At 41.3% G+C, this 22,117-nt stretch overlaps 4 protein-coding genes across 5 annotated transcripts in view; 2 read left to right on the forward strand and 2 right to left on the reverse strand.

Annotated features, from left to right (window-relative positions):
* The window catches only part of agbl2 (AGBL carboxypeptidase 2), a 36,187-nt gene extending 31,234 nt beyond the window's left edge, over positions 1-4,953 (forward strand). Inside the window, exons 21-23 of one of the 2 annotated variants that reach the window (XM_060914766.1) lie at positions 98-215; positions 310-420; positions 4,359-4,953. In XM_060914766.1, coding sequence (XP_060770749.1) covers positions 98-215; positions 310-420; positions 4,359-4,395 — 266 coding nt within the window. In that variant the 3' untranslated portion in view covers positions 4,396-4,953. The remainder of the gene's footprint in view (positions 1-97; positions 216-309; positions 421-4,358) is intronic. The other variant, XM_060914767.1, reaches the window with a different exon arrangement.
* Positions 4,954-6,380, reverse strand: tmem17 (transmembrane protein 17). The gene is made up of 5 exons (XM_060914768.1): positions 6,218-6,380; positions 5,849-5,946; positions 5,642-5,755; positions 5,396-5,539; positions 4,954-5,307 (listed from the first exon to the last, which is right to left on the reverse strand). The coding sequence occupies exons 1-5, from the start codon at positions 6,330-6,332 to the stop codon at positions 5,209-5,211; spliced, it is 570 nt and encodes a 189-aa protein (XP_060770751.1). The 5' UTR covers positions 6,333-6,380; the 3' UTR covers positions 4,954-5,208.
* Positions 5,751-22,117, forward strand: part of ptprz1a (protein tyrosine phosphatase receptor type Z1a) — a 126,151-nt gene continuing 109,784 nt past the window's right edge. The window contains exon 1 of the mRNA XM_060914761.1: positions 5,751-5,977. The gene's annotated coding sequence lies outside the window, so the exon portion shown is untranslated. The remainder of the gene's footprint in view (positions 5,978-22,117) is intronic.
* On the reverse strand, positions 13,298-20,746 carry slc15a5 (solute carrier family 15 member 5). Its single transcript, XM_060903225.1, has 9 exons — positions 20,395-20,746; positions 19,468-19,690; positions 19,139-19,308; positions 18,702-18,922; positions 14,382-14,568; positions 14,107-14,295; positions 13,880-14,011; positions 13,641-13,749; positions 13,298-13,412 (listed from the first exon to the last, which is right to left on the reverse strand). The coding sequence occupies exons 1-9, from the start codon at positions 20,744-20,746 to the stop codon at positions 13,298-13,300; spliced, it is 1,698 nt and encodes a 565-aa protein (XP_060759208.1).

Raw genomic sequence — 22,117 nt, forward strand, 5'->3', positions numbered from 1 at the left:
TTTAATAGATATGTAACAGATACATAATCACGTCATAATGTCAAATATAATTGCAAGATTTTGAACCTTTAACTGACCAAGTGACATTTACCTGCAGCAGGTCTGGCAGTACTGGAGACTGAGCAGTCCAGTGAAGCAGAGCAGCTCAATAAACAAGAAACCGGGGACTACACTTTTGTCCCTGATCTAAGAAGCATAATCAGGCCTGGCAAAAGGTTTTTCAGTCTTTTATTCATATCATGTCCCATTAATTTTTTTTTCACTTTCATAATTGTCTCTATGATGTGCTATTGTGACCTAACTCCACAGCAATAGCAGATCCTCAGATGAGCAGGCTAGACTTGGATCTCTGAAGCTAGAAACGTTAACTGGTGGGCAGGAAGATGCAGCTTCATCAGGCAGCTGGAGCAGTGAAGGCGGGTATATATCTGTGATTTCTCTCCTTTAAAGTGCATATTCTGGACCATATGAAGAGTATGTCCCTTTACACACTCATCCAGAAGAGTAATTTTGCACAAGGCCATCTGTCTACAGCGGAAAAAAATAAAATAAAACACGTCTGGAAAAATCCCAAGGGAGTCTGGAGCCAGATTCGTGACGTTACCTGCGGAAGCGCCAGCAGGCTGCGAGAGCTTTGCACGGTTTCAGTGCACAGCCTGTGTAGACCAAGCGCTCCCATTTCTCTCTCATTGTCCGGTCTTTTGGGAAACGATGAGTACTAATCTCATCAAGATTGATGTTGCTACACCCTCCTACGATACATCTGTTAACCATTTTAATAATTACGTGATAACGTTGAAGAAATTTGCAGAAAACCACCAGGTCGTTTTCTCATAAACAAACCAGCGCTGACGTAGGATTCAGAGGGAGGCGTCCCACACGCGACGTCACGAAAATCAATGTTTCCCGGGAAATTCAAATGCCAAGTTTTTCAGAGGCGGACTAATTCGCCTCAAATTGCTTGATTTCAACTGAATTTTTCTGGTATTGCGCAAGCTAAAAAAAATTGCACAAAATGTGACAGATATTTGACCAAAGTTTAATATAAAATAGGAGAATTACATCGATCTTGCTCCTGAATTTACCCGTGATGTGCACTTTTTAAAGTGTAACTTCAGCCCCAGCTTTGAGCCCAACCCCCCCATACTAAAAAGTGGGTACGGGGCTGAGGGGTTTAACCTCCTGTGAATGATCCATCTCAATCAACATAGATTTGAAAATGAGCAGTTTGACACCTCTAATTAGAGGGTGTTAACATTTTTTTTTTTAAATACAAATTTCATTATTTGAAAAACGTACCAATCAACTCTACATCAGCACTGGTCTTGCAAGATTCACTATGGTTTTAACCAGTAGATGGTGTTCTGAGCCATTTTCAATCAATAAAATGCAGATTTTTATAAAAATGGCAATTTTGTCAATATTAACACCAGCATTGTACTGTGATGAAACATCAGTCATTTTAGTTTACAGCTCAAAAATCACATTTAAGTTCACAGTACCTCTTTAACATAATGGAAAATGATCATATTCTGTCGATGTTGTAAACTATATGGCCAAAAGTTTGTGGACACGACCACCACACCCATATGTGGGCTTTCTGTAGTTGCCACAAAGTTGGAAGTACACAATTGTATAGGATGTCTTTGTATACTGTAGCATTACATGTTTGAGCATGACAATGCCCCTGTGCACAAAGCAAGGTCCATGAAGACATGGTTTGCCAAGGATGGAGTGGAAGAACCTGAGTGGCCTGCACAGATCTCATCCCCACTGAACACCTTTGAGATGAATTGGCACACTGACTGCATGCCTGGCCTTCCCAGAAGAGTGGAAGCTGGAAGCCTCAACAGCAAAGGGGGGGGGGACTAAATATGAAATGGGACTTTCACAAAGCACATATTGGTGTGATGGTCAGCTGTCCACAAACATTTGGCCAAGTAGTGTACTGTATCAATCATTTTAGTTCAAAAATATGGTAGCAATAGTTCATGGGGAACCTGACTTTTTGAACATCCTGAATCTGAATTCTGAGACAGAGGGTTGACTCCTTGCAACTTCTACTTCCTTACGTTCCAGACTACCAGGTCAGTTTCCCACAGAGCTAGTGGAGTCTTTTGTGCTCATTTCCTTGCTGAGTTGTCACAGCAGGAAGTGAAGTAGACTGCATACATGGGTGTTCAGTCATCTAGAAAGAATGAATCTTTTTTTTTTTTTTTGCATTGTTGCAGCAGGCCTTTGGATCTCGGCTTACTAGAACGTAAAAAGTAATGATGCTTAATGAGTACAGCTTGGAGAAGCTTAGTACAGCTGCCTTGCATGTAGAGAGAGACTCCCATTTATTCAGTTTCTCTGAACTTGACGACTGAGCTCATCGTAGTGGAGAGTATCGATAGGCTCTGGTGATCAGAATGTAATGCAGCCTGAGAGCAGCAGCTAATGTGCTTTAAAACTGTCTTAGTAAAGATAAAGCTTTGACTCCAACCTGATGCAACTGAACATACATTTCTTCAGTGACTGGCCTGTCCCATAATATACCAGATTCATTAAAGAGCTGTGATGCACATGTACAACTGCATTCAAGTTGTATCCTTCTGTTGCATGCTAGCTGCAAAGGATGCATTGGTTTGAGCCACTGGTGGCTTTAACTACAGGCTGTTGAGCATAAATCTGAGCTGCCTAGAACATGAATATAATTCATAAGGCATATGATGCTCTGGATAATGTGGGTTCCATCCATCCATTATCTGTAGCCTCTTATCCTGTTCTACAGGGTCGCAGGCAAGCTGGAGCCTATCCCAGTTGACTATGGGCGAGAGGCGGGGTACACCCTGGACAAGTTGCCAGGTTATTGCAGGGCTGACACAGACAACCCACCATTCACACTCACATTCACACCTACGGTCAATTTAGAGCCACCAATTAGCCTAACCTGCATGTCTTTGGACTGTGGGGGAAACCCACGCAGACACGGGGAGAACATGCAAACCCCGCACAGAAAGGCCCTCGCTGGCTGCTGGGCTCGAACCCAGGACCTTCTTGCTGTGAGGTGACAGTGCTAACCACTACACCACCGTGCTGCCTGATAATATGGGTTGTTTTCTCGATATGGTGGCATAGTTGGGCCTTAATGAGAATGTCTATGGCTGACGATACAGAATACAGAAATTCTACTTGCTGCACTCAAATCCTAAGAGCCATAGAAATGGAATGTGGAGGATTTGTTAAACAAGAAGGCAAGCTGGCTGTTTGCAATGCCATTGCCTGAGCTCAGTATAAAGGATCCAGCCTCCACTAGTCCTTGGCACACAGACCCAAGAGGCACTAAATTGTAGTCTCCTTTTTCTAAAACATGATTTAGGAATTTGAGGCAGCAGGTTAACTGTAGACATGCTTGTCTACTGTCATACTATTCCCACAAAGTAGACATTTAAAAACCACAACAGCAGACAGACACAATACACAGCACAAGGCCGTGTTGCTGCCCCTGCATAGAGCTGTCCAACAGTTTCATTGGGTCTCTGTATGTAGGCTCCACTTATTAAAGACAGTTTAACCCCTTGGTTAAATGAACTGTTTGCACAGCCATAATAGAACACAGGTCAAAGGTGCCTTTTCTTATTGAATGCCATTCAGCTATCTTGTGGTTAGCTCCTGAGCAACCGTATGAGAAGTGTTCCTTTTAGACAGTTTCAAAGTTATGGCATGGAGCTCTCTCTTCACCAGATTTCAGAGTCTGATTTATGTTTATCTCTAATAGAGAACAGCAACAGCACGGAGTGATCCTCATCCTCAGTAAAGAATGGTGTCAGTACTACTGATGATGAGAATCACTCAAAGCATATGTTGTGAACCTTTGTGTTAACTTTTCATATATGGTCTACACCAGTTCCCAAGGAAACTAGCTTGGTGGTATGGAACATAAAGTAGATTGGAAGTTTAGGTTTGTAACCCTGGTTCTCTGATCATCCTACAAAAATACAGAGTACAGAATAATACAATAGCAAAGTCTGTCTCACTTGGAGTCAGAAACAGGAGCCTGCTTCTCTTTGGAATTACAATACACTTTATGTATAAAACTTTTGTTGCCCTTACTGAGTCATTATCATCCTCCACTGGATACTTTCATCACTCAAGTTTACGAGAATGGCCAAAAGATGAGCATGACGTAGCAGAGACATTTTATAGGCTGCCCACACGGTGGCATGGTCATTAGGTGACAACACTGCTATTAGTAATTAGCAAGGAAACTCCAGTAATTTTGAAGGAAATTGTCCAGGTGGTCCAACACTTACTTGTAGAACTACAATTATTTTACAAAACCTGTTCATATCCTGCCTCTCATTCTGCCTTCTCAGAGGTGTGCATGATTTCCAGAGGTTGGAGAAAGAATAAATAAAAGCATAAAGCCACAAGCTCATGAGGAAGAGGAATGAAAACAGGTCACTTTGAAGAGCAGCCTGGAAACAGGGAACACCCAGAGGAAAAGTCCAAAGATGCTGGGGAATAGTTCCTTTAAATACTCTTATTTCTTCATCCACACAAAAATGCTAAGTACAGAACAATACAATAGCAAAATTTGTCTCACTTGGGCTCAGAAACATGATGGATAGGAGCATGTACCTCACTGGAATTAAAATGTGCTGTACTTTGATTATGCACAAAACCTTTGCATTTATTATATATCCAAGCTTTATAATGGACTATTTCCCAGGCATTTGTTTTTGCAGTCATTTTAGCAAAGTAAATTATTATTTTTTTATGTTAAAGGTAAATACAGGGACGTTATTGTATGAGACAGAACATTTCCCTAATGTGTGTGCTTCTTGTGTATACAAGTGCCAGCTCTTTTTAAAGAATTGTGTGCCGCTAAACATACTGTTATTGCATTATCCTATTTCTAACCATCTGCAAGTTTACTTTTTCAGTTTACATCTGAGTTAAACACAGCAATTTTGCTCGAGTTTTTTTTATTATTTTAAAAAAATATAGAATAAAAAACTTTTACAACTGTGATCTGCTAATGTCATAAATTGAATGAATGAGAAAAACAGGATTGAAAAAGTAGTTCAAATGAATGCTTGTGATTTGTCCACATGGACATGTTACTGAAATGATTCGTTTCATGTGGTATAAAAGTGATCACTGTAGTTTTTTTTAAAATGTCTATTATTTACAAAGATGTGAAGTTCATGAGTGGCACAGCCGTCATGATCGGAGTTCTTGAATACCATTAAACTGACTGAGGTGGAAGCGGCTTTCGGTGTGTCTGACCATTCCACGCAGTGCAACAAAACCAGACAGAGCCTGCAAAAACAGTACAGGTAACACGAGAAACATTTAACAAAGAGTAGATAACTGTTCTTAGAAAGCTCTCAAAACAATTGTTTTATACCTCTGTTAAAATGAACAAGGCCAGAACTATATGAACTCCTCTTTCCAAAGGCTGAATGAGTATCGCTTCATTGAAGAGCTGGAACAGAATCAAAGGGAACTGCAGAAGGAGGCTGAGGAGCCAAAAGCCAGCCAGTTCAGGGACCTGGAATGATGCATTATCTGTAAATGTCTAAAAGACTGACTTTATGTACTATGTAAACACGTTTTAAGTATGAGCATTCAGACAAACTATAAAATCTTTTACCTTTTCTTGCAGATTACCTGCATAGCCCAGGTAGAGCCTGATTGCCTCGATGAGAGTCATTAAAATCAGGATGGTAATTAGGATGAATTTGTAGTAATCAGGAAGTGAAGGATACTGTGTGTGTGAGAGAGAGAGAGAGAATACACCAGCCATGCTGATCTGCAACAAACTGTAACTCTACAATGAGGAAAGCATTGGATTACTTACTTTGAGTTGCAGCATTATAACTTCACTAATCCACCACAGAGGAAAGAAGCACATGTTGAAGAAGAGAGCCATTTGAAGAGGCAGGCTGGAGAGAACATCTGCAGACAGCACGTAAACACGAATACCCGGGTAATATATATATATATATCTATATATATATATATCTAGAGCAGTGTTTGCAACTGATCATGTCCCGACAAAAGGTCATTTTAAACCAGTCCAAGCTAGAGCCTTAGTGACGCTTTTTAAAATCAGCAGGAGGCTCGGAAACTGGTGGAAGTGAAAGGACAGCTAGCCTCGTTAGTTAGACCGCTAGCTATAGCTAACGTTAGATGTACATGTTATTTGATTAGCCGCATGCAAACTCACTGTGATTCAGAAACGTGATACGATCCTCGGACGAAAGTTGTGAATGACCCTGATTCACGAAAACTGTTCGTGAAAAATCTCCCAAACGCCTTCGTATGGGTTCGGGGAGATCCATAGCGCAAAGCTAAGGGCGTAACTAGCAAACACAGCCGCTAACAACAGGGATGTGGGCGGGGTGCGTTCAAGAGTCCTGCAGCAGGGTTGAAGAGCAGCTATTCTCCCTCACTGCATCCAAGGACCTTCTCAATGTCAAAACAAAACCACGGACCCTTTCATGATAGAAGGACAGATTCATTTGATGAACATAATGCAATTGTTCAGACCCTTTAGCCAAATTTATTTGGAGATTTTTCCCCCCCTGAACAATCCAGCCACACAACCCAAATCATCCATCCGTTATCTGGAAGAAGAAGGTGGTGTAGTGGTTAGCGCTGTCGCCTCACAGCAAGAAGGTCCGGGTTCGAGCCCCGTGGCCGGCGAGGGCCTTTCTGTGTGGAGTTTGCATGTTCTCCCCGTGTCCGCGTGGGTTTCCTCCGGGTGCTCCGGTTTCCCCCACAGTCCAAAGACATGCAGGTTAGGTTAACTGGTGACTCTAAATTGACCGTAGGTGTGAATGTGAGTGTGAATGGTTGTCTGTGTCTATGTGTCAGCCCTGTGATGACCTGGAGACTTGTCCAGGGTGTACCCCGCCTTTCACCCGTAGTCAGCTGGGATAGGCTCCAGCTTGCCTGCGACCCTGTAGAAGGATAAAGCGGCTACAGATAATGAGACGAGATGAGACACTTCAGGCACAGTGAAATTCATCCTCTGCATTTAACTCATCTGAAGCAGTGAACACACACGCACACACACCCAGAGCAGTGGGCAGCCACACTAGAGCGCCCGGGGAGCAGTCAGGGGTCAGGTACCTCACTCAAGGGCGCTTCAGCCCAAGGCCGCCCCACGTTAACCTAACTGCATGTCTTTGGACTGTGGGGAAAACCGGAGGAAACCCACGCAGAGACGGGGAGAACATGCAAACTCCGCACAGAAAGGCCCCCGCCGGCCGCTGGGCTCAAACCCAGAACCTTCTTGCTGCGAGGCAACCGTGCTAACCACTTACACCACTGTGTAGCCGCTTATCCTGTTCTACAGGGTCGCAGGCAAGCTGGAGCCTATCCCAGCTGACTATGGGTGAGAGGCGGGGTACACCCTGGACAAGTCGCCAGCTCATCATATGGCTGACACATAAAGACAAACAACCATTCACACTCACACCTACAGTCAATTTAGAGTCCCCAATTAGCCTAACCTGCATGTCTTTGGACTGTGAGGGAAACCAGAGCACCCAGAGGAAACCCACACAGACAACATGCAAACTCCACACAGAAAAGTCCCTGTCGGCTGCTGAGCTCGAACCCAGAACTTTCTTGCTGTGAGGCAACAGTGCTAACCCACTACACCACTGTGCTGCCCACAACCCAAATCATATTTTTTTTAAGTGTTCTGCCTGATGGCAGGTCCAAGTTTCTAGGGAAGGATTACAGGAGTGGTTTCCCATGGTCTTCTACTGGATTATTTATAGAGGTTTACTCCTCTCAACCATTCACACCTATGGGCAATGTTGAGTAGCCAGTTAACCTAACCTGCATGTCTTTGGACTGTGAGGGGAAACGGGAGCACCCGGAGGAAGCCCATGCAGACATGGGGAGAACATGCAAACTCCATACAAGAAAGGCCCCTGTTGGCCCCTGGGCTCCAACCCAGAACCTTCTTGCTGTGAGGCGACAATGCTCACCACTGTGCTAGCCCCAAATCAATTACACCGTGTTAAAATTTAGATTTCAAAAATTTTACAAGAAAATGATGCTTATTAAAATTGCAATTACACTCCATTTGATAATTAATTAATTAATTAATTAATTAATTAATTAATTAATTAATTCACAGATTCATTTTGAGTAACTGCTTTATCCTGGTCAGGGTTGTGATGGGTCTTGGGAGCACTGGGGGTGAGATGGGAATTACCTTTAGATGACCAATACCCTTAGATGTGAGATGGGAGGATGCCAGTCCTGTACATTTAATACAGCAGTTCTCAAACTTTTTGGGCAAACCACCCCATTCCTATGCTCCCTCCACTGGCTTCCTGTAGCTGCCTACATCAGATATAAAACACTGATGCTTACCTACAAAGCCAAAACTGGACCAGCACCCACCTACCTTAAAGCACTTATCACACCCTGCACTGCACAACGTTCCCTCCGATCCTCTAGCACTGCTTGACTGGTCCCTCCATCTCTCAGGATACAAGGTAGGCATTATTTTCCGATAACAACACAACACATACATGACATGATGGTGCAGTGGTTACTGGTGGTGACTCGTCTCTATTCTGGCAGGTAAAATGAACTTCCCCTAGATGTTTGAACCACTGAGCCACTGTCTTCAATGACCACTAAAGACCTACCTCTTTTTGAAGCACTTAAATGAGCACTTAATTTTTTAAAAATGTGTTGACTACTTGTTATATTACCTCCCCAACAGAGTTTTTTTTTTTTAGATTGATGGTAGTCTTGGTACATTACCTAGTAATGGGTAATTCCAGCTGATATTGGGTGAGAGGTGGGGTACATCCTGGACAGGCCACCAGTCTATCGCAGGGCTAACACAGAGAGACAGACAGCCTTTCACACACACACATTCACACCTGTGGGCAATTCAGAGTAGCCAGTTGATCTAATCTGCACATTTTTTGACTGTGGGAGGAAACTGGAGCACCCAGAGGACACCCACGCAGGCATGAGGAAAACACGCTAACTCCACACAGAAAGGCCTCAGTCGACCAGCAGATTTGATCCTGGCAACTGTTTGCTGTGAGGCAGCAGTGCTAACCGCTGTACCATTATGCCACGTAAGTGTTATAGGAAAATAATCCATGACAGGGTGGTGTGATACAGCCTGATGTGAGAGGGTCTGCTTTATACATGGAGCCTAATTTTGTGTGCGCGCGCGAGCAGGAGCGGTTACAACTGGTACTGTTCACACACATGCTCTTGGCTATCTTATGTACATCTGGAGGATTAAAGTTAACATTCTCGATGGTACATCAGAGCCAAAACATCCCCATTTGTCAATCTATAAAAGGTTTAGTGATTTCACCCACAGCAATGTTAAACTCATTGTAGAGTTCTCATCTCATCTCATTATCTCTAGCCGCTTTATCCTGTTCTACAGGGTCGCAGGCAAGCTGGAGCCTATCCCAGCTGACTACGGGCGAAAGGCGGGGTACACCCTGGACAAGTCGCCAGGTCATCACAGGGCTGACACATAGACACAGACAACCATTCACACTCACATTCACACCTACGGTCAATTTAGAGTCACCAGTTAACCTAACCTGCATGTCTTTGGACTGTGGGGGAAACCGGAGCACCCGGAGGAAACCCACGCGGACACGGGGAGAACATGCAAACTCCACACAGAAAGGCCCTCACTGGCCATGGGGCTCGAACCTGGACCTTCTTGCTGTGAGGCGACAGCGCTAACCACTACACCACCGTGCCGCCCTCATTGTAGAGGTCAAGTCAAGTGCTTTTATTTGTCACATACATTTTACATGTAGTGAAATGTTAAAGGGGTCATCAGCTCAGCATATAAATAAATAAATAAGAATAAAAACAACATATGCAAATAAGTAACCACACTAGAAAAGTAAAAGATGACTCCTGAAGCATGACATGTAAAAAAATAAGTCTAAAATACTAATGAGTAAGTTAAAATAGCCTGGGGATAACAACAAGATAAAAATGAAATGTGGACATAGAGTTCTGTCTCTCTTTAAAATATTCTGATGTCATTATGATGAGCTGCATCTCAAATGGAAAACTCTTACCTTATATTAAAAAGCATTTACTAGTCTAAAAAATTCATTGGATCTGGTGTGCAAAACAGACCTTTGGCATGTTGGGGAACTTTGTAAGTTTTGTTTTTGTTTGTTAGTTTTGCTGAATTCCTAAGCTTGGTGCAGCACGTGAGGATAGAATAAACTAGAACGTACACTTTCAGTTTAAAGTCTGAATGTTACTCCCAGTAACATTCCAATGTATTAGCACACAAAATCCATTTTTGATATTTCTAATATTAATTTGTAAAAGAAATGAATAAAACAAAAAGACATTGTGGATTTCTCTGGTAGCCCCATTTGTAAACTAGAAAAGCACTTGGAGAGCGCAGACCTCCGCCAAGAATCCTTTAAAAAAATCTGGGATCCAGAAAGTGATCTGGATCACCGCCAAAATGTAATGGATTGTTACTTGTGCCCAGTCACACCTCTGGAAAAAATTTCAGAGCAATCCGTTCATTACTTTTTCCGTAATGTTGCTAACAGACAAACCAACAAACAAACAAACCAACGCTACTGAAAACATAACCTCCTATCAGGGGTCACCAAACTACGGCCCGCGGGCCAGATCCGGCCCGCCACCCCCCTTTGACCGGCCCCCCAGCCCCTCTGCCCCCCATCACTTGAACCGGCCCTATGAGGCAATCCCCAAAAGTGGTCATGGCCTATTTTTTTAAATTGCTTTTTGGCAAATAATAACATGTCTGCATCTTGTATTTTGTTGATTTTATCAATTAAATTGATATTTAGTTATAAAATGAACTATTCATATTTTCCGAATTTTCGTCATATGCTCGCGATCAAGCAGTGACAGGCAGCGCATGCGCAGAGAACTGTCAGTGTTCAGGACAGCAAAGTGGCTAGCGGTAAGCGAAAAGCTGACAGAGTGCAGAGTTTTTAAAGAACAGTGGACCACCGATTATTTTTTCGTTCAGTGTAAGGACCGTGCAGTTTGTCTTGTATGTAAAGAAAGTGTGCCGGTTTTCAAAGAATATAATCTGCGTCGTCACTATGAAACCCGCCACAAAGCAGGGTTCGAATTATAAATTTGACCCTATGAGGGTCTCCATTTAAAAAAAAAAAAAAAGCAATGCATACTCGCTCTCCTGGACCAGCGCACTTTTGCGCACTGCAGTGCACAGCTTTCACACACAGGCACGCACGCACGCGCACACACACGGTGTTGCGCATATATATATATATATATATATATATATATATATATATATATATATATATATATATATTGTTAAACAAAGGAAGATCGTTGTGAGATAGAGGACAAGTCTTCTTCGGACTTAACTTCACATTCGATTTCGCAGGCTGCAAATTTCAGTTTGCGCGCATAGTGGTGTGGTGGTGAAGTACAGCCGTACATGTTGCGGTTTAATACACGTTCAATACAAAGTTATGGCTGCATGGTGATCGGAAATGAAATGAGTTTTATTTATATTTATATGGTGATATAGGCTATTCAAGCTTATTATGGTGATATATGACGTATTTGAGAGACTTCCACAGAAAATTAAGTTTGCTTCTTTCATGGGAGCCTGAGGGAATGGGAGCTCAGCTCCCATTGGCCCCCACGTAATTCGAACTATGAGTGTAAGGACCGTGCAGTTTGTCTTGTATGTAAAGAAAGTGTGTCGGTTTTCAAAGAATATAATCTGCGTCGTCACTACGAAACCTGCCACAAAGAGTATGTTAGTTTGCGAGGGCAAACAAGAGAAGACAGGATTCGGAGGATGAAATGCGGACTGGCTGCACAACAGAATGTATTCCTTCCCCAAACCCAGATCAACCAGGCTGCTGTCCGAGCTAGCTATAAGGCAGCTCACCTACTAGCTACCCATGGAAAGCCGTTTACTGATGGGGACTTTGTTAAAGTATGCATGCTTGCTGTGGCCGAGGAGGCGTGTCCCGACAAGAAGGATGCGCTCAATGCGGTGAGTCTCTCCGCACCTACTATGACCAGGCGAACCGAAGATTTGGGGGACAACGTGTATGACCAGCTGAATGAGAGAGCATCAGAATTCGAGTTTTTTGCTTTGGCCATGGATGAGAGCAATGACGTGCAGGACACAGCACAACTGCTGTGATCTATTGCTCATATTATTATAATTTAACTGTTTTTTAAAATGTATTTATTTTATAGGCCTATTTATTTGACCTTTATTAAGTGCAATTATTATTAATATTATTAATAATATCAACAGGCTTACCTACAATTTATAATTTTCCACTCACCTTTGCCAGTGTCAATCACCTCAACTAGGCAGATGTTTCTTACCTTGACAGCTTTGATATTATTTTTATTAGAAAATAAATAAATGGAATATCTGTGGTATTTCAAATTAAAACAAAGTGTGAAGACTTGATTACTATTTTTGCAAACCACTAGTAAAGATAAACAAATATGTGCCAGGAATCAAGTGTTGATATAGTAGTATGGATATAGTAGTGTGGATATAGTAGTGGGGATGGCCGTGCCAGGCTAGTAATCTCTACTACACAATGAGGCCTGCTGGTGGTCATGTTTGTCTGGGTTATACAATTCTATGTGATATAGCTGACCCGACCCCGGCCCCCATCACAGTCAGGAACGACAATGTGGCCCCCAGAGAAAAAAGTTTGGTGACCCCTGTCCTACATGAATGAGTTCCACTGCTCTTATTACATCACTACAGCTTTAGAACTTGGAGCTTCTTTGAAATTTGAACATTTTTGGCAACCTATGTACCTAAAATTTTAATTTGATAGAGATGAATAACTCCTAGCAAGACCTAAAATCAGCTAGTTAACATCAGTGATAATGTACAATACATTACTCTAATAGATGAAACCATGTTTATTATTACTGTACTGTATATAGATTTGTCAAGTCAGCCACCCACAGAAAGAATCTTTCATACTGTAAAGCAACTTTATTCACATTAAGGGATTGGTAGCACCAACAAGTTCATCAAGTTAAGACAATAGTAAACAGTTTCACAGCTTATAGAGACACACACATATATCACACACACATGGGGTGGTTGTAGCACATAAGTATAGTTCTATAAAATACTATGTGTAATACCAGCGCCATGATAATTTTTAAAAATAAACATACTGCAGAAATAATTTGTCAAAGCCATATAGTACAGCAGAACATGCAGTAAGGTGTTGACCAACATGCAGAACTTAAAGAATGAACTCTATGAATAGTAAGGTTCCATTGTATAATATCTGAGACAGGCTTTATGTTGTAGAAGCTTTTCAGCCAGGTGACTTTGTCTCACTCTTGTATTTAATTGACTCAGATCCGTGTACCTGCGCAAAAAAAAAAAAACACTGATTATGTAGCTGATATAATCACAGTTTTCATTTCATTTTCAACAATATTTGGGCCTGCCATATTGTCAGTTATAGTGGGTCATAATATTTAAAGCATAAGTATAAAATGCATTAATTGTAGATGATGTGGTGTAGCTCCAGTTGTGCATGGAATCCAGATGTGATTATATGAACAAAAAAACAAAATGATAAATTACACCCTACCTGTGAGAGATTTTCCAGAATGTCAGGGTGTTTATGGCCATCAATGTTGCTAACGTAAGAAAAAATCTCTCCATATTGCCATTGTTTAATATATTTGGGTAAAAGCTTCCTGAAAGCAAAAATGTGCAGTTTCTGTCATGTGCAGTGACTTGGATTTATACTGTTTATTTTATCCAAAACAGTAATTGCATTTCTCTACATGTTTGAATTGTTAAAGGATGTAAAAACGGTATCCTTACCACCAGACACAAAGTAAAAGAACTGAATCAGAAGAGCACCCAGGAAACATCCTCCGCCGTAGAAGAGGGTAAGGAAGTGTAGGGAGATCCCTCTGAGGTTGATGGGAGTCAGACAGAAAGCGATAACGGAGCCTGAGTAGAGGAATAAGAAGTAAAAGGCTGAAGTGTTACAGTGACAATGGATTGAGTACAGTTTTGTACATTTGTACATAAGAATGAATGCTTACATGCTGGTGTGACAAAGGCCTCTGCCATACCCAGTAAGATGTACTGAGGTGCAAGATGAATGCACGGCACTGAAGACACTTGAAGCACTGTTCCTGAGATGGTCTGATCCATCTGAGGATAGTCCTTCCTGTGAATCTCTGAAATACCTGCTATTAGTGCAGACAGAGCTGCACACACATGCCCGATTACTGGAAGAGAAGATGGCACATCGGTTAACATTACACGATTAAGATTTTCCCAGTTAACTTGAAATGGTTACACTGAAGATGCCTACTTATGAATGTGACTGGGGAGGGAGGCGTTTTCTTTAAATACTGGTAACAGATGCTGACAAACTCCAGTAGCGGTACTAAAATTAGCAGTGGCAAAATACTGATTACATTCATAGCTGCTATTGGCAGCATGACACCATTAAGGTTGAGGTTTGAATGCATTGTCTGGAAATAGTATCCTGATGGAATCTGTAATTGAACAAAGACAGGAAAAAAAGATTTACAGCTATTGGATAGAGAACCATTTTAATAGGCAAAATTATTTGTCTACACTAGAGTTGTCTGGTCATCAACAATCATCACTTGACAATATGCTTGACCAAAATTTCCAGACTTGCTTTTATATTGTATATAACACAGATAACACAGTTGAATTCACACAAAATCAACATTTTATAGTAATTTTTATAATAAAAAAAATCAGTCAAAAAAGTAAGGACATCCTGGAAAAAGCAAGTACAGCCTTACATTATCACATTTTCAAGTCCAGAAAATTGGAATCAGTTGTTCCAGATTAGGTGCCATTGATTAGAACCTCCTGCAGGTGGAACCTGTCTTATTTAAACCTGACATCTAGGCTCTGGTGATCTTTTTGCTATTGAAGTGTGTGTGTGTGTGTGTGTGTGTGTGTGTGTGTGTGTGTGTGTGTGTGTGTGTGTGGTGTCATCATGCCAAGATCTAAAGAGTGCTCTAAGGACCTCGGGGAAAAAATGGTTGTGGATGCCTATGAATCTGGCAAGGGATTTAAAAAGATATCTAAATTATTAGAAATAAATCATTCCACTTTAAGGAAAATCATCTACAGCTGGCATGTATTTCAAACGAGACCGTCAATGACAGTGTAGCTCATTCCAGCCTCGTCTAGTCCAGAAGGAACGATCTAAACTGGGCCACCTTGCGCAATAAATGTTGCAAGCTATATACACTATATACAAGCTATATATAGAAGCTATATACACCCTGGGAATACCTGCCTATTTGACAGAAAGAATGCAAGACAGTGAGGAATTGACCAAGAAGAAGCAATTTTTGTTGAACTGCTCATTAAGGCTTAATTCGTCCATAACTTCATTAATAATTGTAATGAAGCAAATCTGGGTAGAAGTTACTATATATGCACCCTAGGTACCCCTACCGTCATGCCAGAAAGAATCAAAATCGGTGAAGAATTGAGGGAGAAGAAGTGATTTGTGTGGAAACTGCTCATTAGGGCTTAATTACTCCATATCTTCATTATTAATTGCAATTATGCAAATTTGGCTAGAAGCCATATGCACCCCAGGCAGACCTACCTTCCTGCCAAAAAGAATAAAAATCGGTGAAGAATTGAGAGAAGAAGTGATTTTCATGAAATGTGGATGACACCCAATGGATGGACAACGGACAACACATGATGGCATAAGCTCATCATCTGTTGGCTGGATGAGATAACAACTGCCAATTTTTCCAGGACTGGCCGCCCCAGCATATTCAACCCAAGAGTAGACCGGTTGATGCTAAAAGAAATCATCACTGGATCTGCAGGTAACTCTTGCAACTATTGGTGTGAAAGTGCATACATCTACAATCAGATGGAGATTGGACAAATTTGACCTGCATGGGAGGCATGCCAGGAAAAAGCTTTTGCTGTCCAAAAGGAACGTTAAATGTAAAAGACCAGGCCTTTTGAAATAACATGCTCTGGACAGACGAATCAAAGGTCAAGTTGTTTGACCACAGTAAGAGTACATGTGTGTTGAAGACCAAAGATGGCTTTTGGAGAAGAACCTCATACCAACTGTGAAGCCTGTTGGTGGAAATGTTATGGTTTGGGATTGCTTTGCTGCCTGAGGGACTCAGAAGCTTGCATTCATTGATTCAGCTATGAATTCTGAATCTTATCAAAGAGTGCTTGAAGGTAATGCGAGGCCATCTGTTCAAAAATTGAAGTTGAACCGAGCTTGGACCTTTCAACAAGATAATGATCCTAAGCACACTAGCAAATCCACCAAGGAATGGCTCAAAAAGAAGAAATGGAGGGTTATGGAATGGTCTTGTGTAGGTACACACAGTCACAGTCCGTCTAAGGACTACATTTCCCATCAACCAACTTCCGCGATGGCCTACGTCATGCCTGGGCGGGATCACCTACGTCACATCCTCCATGAAGCCATAAGTAACTGAGCAAACTTCCGCTCTTCCTCTTTGGTTCTAGGACTTGGATCCGTAGGCATAAAGAGACACTATCTCCTCGGCTCTGTGAACCACGCGGTAACAGACAAAGGAGACATCTGCTCTCAGAGCGTCCATGATTTAGCGCGTTTTCTTTGTTTACCACTGGCCACGGTAAAAATCCAGAATCATGCGATTTTAACTCCGATTGAGTTACAACCGGTTTTTCATTTGTTCATTATAAGTACGTACGACTGCCGCCCAAAGCAGTTAATTTAAAGTTAGAAGCGACCGGATTCCTTCTGACTAAAAGCGCTGTGCACATTGTTTGATCAGAGACTTCTCCTCCACGAACTACGAAGTGTTCGGACCAAGAAATCCTCTGCTTTCACGGAGGCCTCCACGAAAACTGTGAAACTCCGTCTCTTCAGAACATCTCATAATCTTGCGTAGAGGCAAGATATGGAAGTATTGGCATTTTTGGGCAAACTAGTCTTAGGAATTAGCTTTATGAAGTAGTGTGAATTTAAACTCAGGAATTGTTTAATTGTGCACACTGGTTTTGTGTTCTACATTGTTCTATGTTCTCTCAGTTGTTTTGTTTAATAGATAGGTTTTGCATGCTCTCTTTTCCTTTCTAACACTTTAATTTCATCATTACACATATTTTGACCTCATCAAGATTTCAGTGGATTTAGTAATGTTATAAGCTAGTGGAGTTAGCTATCCAGGCTAGTCTTTGTTTAGGCCACAAGGCCTCACACTCACACACAAACACACTTTAGATAACATTCCTTTGTCTTAGCTAGCAACCCAGAGCTAATTCTTTTGTTTAGGCCACAGGCCTCACAAACACACCTTAGCTAGCAACACAGAGCTAATTCCTTTGTCTCCACCACGTGGGTTAGCTACCGGCTAATCCTTGGTTCTACTTAAAAACACGTGGTGACCCCTCCTCCACACTCTCTCTCTCTCTCACACACACACACACACACACGCTCATCAAGTATATGACCATATCATATTTGTATATAATGTATTCAACTGCTATTATTCAATTTTTATCATTGTTATAATAAATTCAATTATTCTGTTAAACTGTGTCTGTGTTGCTTCTATATTCTTTGAAGTACCCAATCTCAAAGAATTCCAAGGTGCATATGAGTTGTGTAATACGGTAAGTGATCATAATAATTTGGAATATACCATAATTTAGCTGTTTGGTAATTTATTATTAAGCACCAAAATTAATGGTATGATTTAATGAGACTAATTTAATGAGACTGATTTAATGATTTAATGAGACCGATTTAATGAGATTGATCACTTAATCACAAATTGCACCTACACTTGTCAAAGCCCAGATTTGAACTCCAATGAAATGTGGGGAGATTTGGAAAGGGCAGTACATGCAAGAAACCCCTCAATCATCTTTCAACTGATGGAGTTTTGCATGGAAGGGTGATCAAAAAATTTCAGCAAGCTGATCGCCAAGACTGGTGGATAATTATACAAAACGCCTACAAGAAGTTCCATCCATCCATCCGTTATCTGTAGCCGCTTATCCTGTTCTACAGGGTCGCAGGCAAGCTGGAGCCTATCCCAGCTGACTATGCTGACAAGACTAAAGGGCAAGAGGCGAGGTACACCCTGGACAAGTTCCCAGGTTATCGCAGGGCTGACACAAACAACCATTCACACTCACACCTACGGTCAATTTAGAGCCACCAATTAACCTAACCTGCATGTCTCTGGACTATGGGGGAAACCAGAGCACCTGGAGGAAACCCACACAGACAACATGCAAACTCCACACAGAAAGGCCCTCGCCGGCCACTAGGCTCGAACCTAGGACCTTCTTGCTGTGAGGGAACAGTGCTAACCACTACACCACCGTCCCACCCCTACAAGAAGTTATTTCTGTTAAAGTATACTAGCTTCTGAAGCCAAGGGTGTACTTACTTTCTCCACAGAAGAAAATTACATCGATTGATATTTTTGTTAAATAAATGATTGAAAGAGCTAATTTTTCTTGTTGTTTCATTTAAGTATATCACCTTTATCTGTAGGCACTGTATCAAAAGGATGAAATGTTTGCTTGTTTAAATATTTTGAGAAAAGTCTACAATTCCCATGGGATGTCGATAAAGCTTTCTTCCATGCATACTTGCCTGAGTTATACAAGCCCGGTAGAGTAATTGCAGTCCAAAAAGAGGAAAAAGCTTGACCAGAATCTTAACATTTTCCACTTTGGTCTCACTATAGCATCCTCCATTGTTCTCTTTGGCACGATCAAGCCAGTCAGTCACATCTCCACTCAAATGACGATAACGGAGGCAGCACATTTGTAAAGAGTTTAGAAACACACCCAGTGTGGTCAGCAACGGACTACCTGTACATTACCCAAAACAGAAGTAATGTTTAGTAACACTCCATCATTTATTCCTGTTCAAGAGCAAAGCCAAAAGATCAATTATAGGGATGTCTACACAATATACAAGTTTAATCCATGTGTTTGCTAAAGTCATTATTTCTATGTTCTTTTGGCTTTACTGGGATCTTAGTTGTAGTGTAGGTTTTCTGTTTCCAGGTGCGTTTTTATTGCTACCTTTCTTGGGATGTAGGATAAGATTGTTGTGTGCCATATGTATGCCAATGAGTCCCAAGAGAATAGAAGTGAAAGGAATAAGAAAGCCCAGGTTTTTGCCCACAGACTGCTGAATATAGGCGATCCCCAAGAAGATGACTGTAGAATTCAGATTAATTAACCAGTAGATCCTGTGGGTGTAATATGAAGTAACACACTTTACCTTTTAGAAAACAAATCCAGACTAAACAAACAGATTTTGGAAAGAATTTATGTAGTGGCTGATCCAACTCAATACTGGCATTCATGTTGGCCCGTAAACAGGAATGTTTAGTGAATTAATTTCTTACCAGTTGAAAAAAGAGAGTATCTTCTTTTGATTATAACCTTGAAGGTTATTGACTCCCAGTGGGCAGAGGATAGCACGTATCCCCCCAATACCAAAAGCGGCAGCCAGTAGTCCTGTGTAGAAGAGAATATGTTGTATCTGCGGCTCAAGGTGATGTATAATATTGTGTGTGTCGATGTAGAAATCCTCAAATGGAAATGCAACTACAGGGAGCAGTGCTGTACCTATGAAAGGGAAATGACATAAAGGTAATAATAATAATAAATCAATAACTGGTGTATCCCATACATTGAATCCTCAGATCTGAAGGAGGCAAACATAATTACTATGTTATACAGATTCATTCAAAAATGTTCATTACTTCTTTAGGTTTTTTGTTGACATGGATTTGGATTATGTGTAGATCTGTCCATGTTACATATGCGAAGTAGTGCATGTGTGTAGGATTGTAGCCTCTTTATATCAAAGAAGGATTTTCGAGATTCACTCTGGAAGTATTTATGATGCACAGTGCTCTAATTATTTTGGTTTTTAAGTCAAATAATAATATTAAATGAATCTCAATTCACAGGCAGATAGTGTATAAAGGCATCAAGATCATTAAAGCTAGCCGTTATCTGTCAGTCATGGCCAAAACCCTTATCAAGAATCTCCAATAGGTAAAGTTTTTCATGACAGTATAAGTTGCTTGCAATAAAAAAAAATCTAAATGACATATATTTGTGTGTGTGTGTTTTATATTCACTATTATGCTATCTGTTAAATCATCATATTCATTCTATTTACAATAATTCTCCATCTCCTTATATAACCTTTTTGCTTTGGATAAAGATCTTCACACACACATAAAACATTAAGAACCAAGAGTTCTTATAAAATGAATCAAAAATCAGCTGAACACTTGTTAACTCTTAGAACGCTGACTCACCAAAGAAATGAAGTAGAGCACAAAGGTAGAGAACTTTTTTCCTTCCCAAACACGTCTCTGCAAGCCATCCAGCGAGAACAGGTGTGAGTGTACTGGCTCCCACAAAACACAGGTTTACTGTGGCTGCTTGGTAATTGTTATATCCCAATTTGATGGTGCAAAAGAGGATCATATTACACACAATCCCAAGAAAAGTGAACCTCTCAAATAACTCCACAAAAAGAACACAGATAATCGCCTTCACTTTCTTTCGAGGCTTACGTGGGGTAACCTTCCCACTTGGGTGGCAAGTGGTAGAGACCTTCTGTAGCAGATGGCTATCATGAAGGCTGGCAACATTCAACGCTACCATGGTGCTTCAGGAACTATTGCTTTAGAAGTGCTGTTCAGGGACTGGTACATTCCCTCAATCCGTGCTGGAAAACAGGAGGAGCAGTTTCACACTCACTTGTGAAGTCTTGCATGTAGCAGCTCTTGGTTGTGATGAAAAAAAGCAAAGTCATCTGCACGTGCAAGGCCTCATGCTGAGCTTTCTTACTATGAGTTCTGAGTAATGTTTGTTCACCTATTCTCCTCACTAGTGTATGAACTTCTCCTTGCTGGGTTCAGTTTATTAAGCAGACATGACGCCAATGTGATGGCATGAGCTTTGATGATGAAAGTGCTGTCAGGAAAGTGTGACATACTTCTGTAATTACTTTCTGGAAGTTCTAGATGCTCTTTTATTATTGTGTTAATGCCCCAGCCGCACGAAAAGAGTGTAGTGGCCTGAGATACTCAGTAGTGACAATGTAGTTCAGGAGTTTTAGCCAGTGGATTCTGCAAAGCTGTTAACCACGTCAATGCTTATTCAAGGAAGTTGTTTTTTTTTCTTTTTCTTTTTTCCTTTTTTTGTAAGCTGACCTTCTGTTTATGGTGCATATTTTATTAATATTTTATGCAAACATTTTTATTCTGTACAATTCTAGCTTGACTGAAAGCAACACGACAATGAGTCATTTCACACGCATGCATCAGAGTGGTGCCTGCAGAGTGCTGAGTAAATTAAAACTAAAAAAAAAACATCTTAAGTTTAAAGGAGCCAAGAACATGTCACGGCTTAGTGAGAAAAAACATCCTCTGTGTTAGAACTTTTGTGCTCAGTGCAGACAATTAGACAGGGGCTATGAAGTGTGAATTCATGGCTGTTAGTTACTCACTTAGGCCCCGCCTTCCTACCTTTCTCTACCCAAGAACATGAAATAAACTATAATAAAAACAAATAAACACATTAACAAACGAATATATTTATCCTAGATGAAGATCTCATCTCATTATCTCTAGCCGCTTTATCCTGTTCTACAGGGTCGCAGGCAAGCTGGAGCCTATCCCAGCTGACTACGGGCGAAAGGCGGGGTACACCCTGGACAAGTCGCCAGGTCATCACAGGGCTGACACATAGACACAGAAAACCATTCACACTCACATTCACACCTACGGTCAATTTAGAGTCACCAGTTAACCTAACCTGCATGTCTTTGGACTGTGGGGGAAACGGGAGCACCCGGAGGAAACCCACGTGGACACGGGGAGAACATGCAAACTCCACACAGAAAGGCCCTCGCCAGCCACGGGGCTCGAACCCAGACCTTCTTGCTGTGAGGCGACAGCGCTAACCACTACGCCACCGTGCCGCCCTAAATGAAGATAATCCTAGACAAAAATTATATCAAGGAGTAAATGT

Source organism: Neoarius graeffei, chromosome 2, assembly GCF_027579695.1.
Source record: "Neoarius graeffei isolate fNeoGra1 chromosome 2, fNeoGra1.pri, whole genome shotgun sequence".
Lineage (NCBI taxonomy): Eukaryota > Metazoa > Chordata > Actinopteri > Siluriformes > Ariidae > Neoarius > Neoarius graeffei.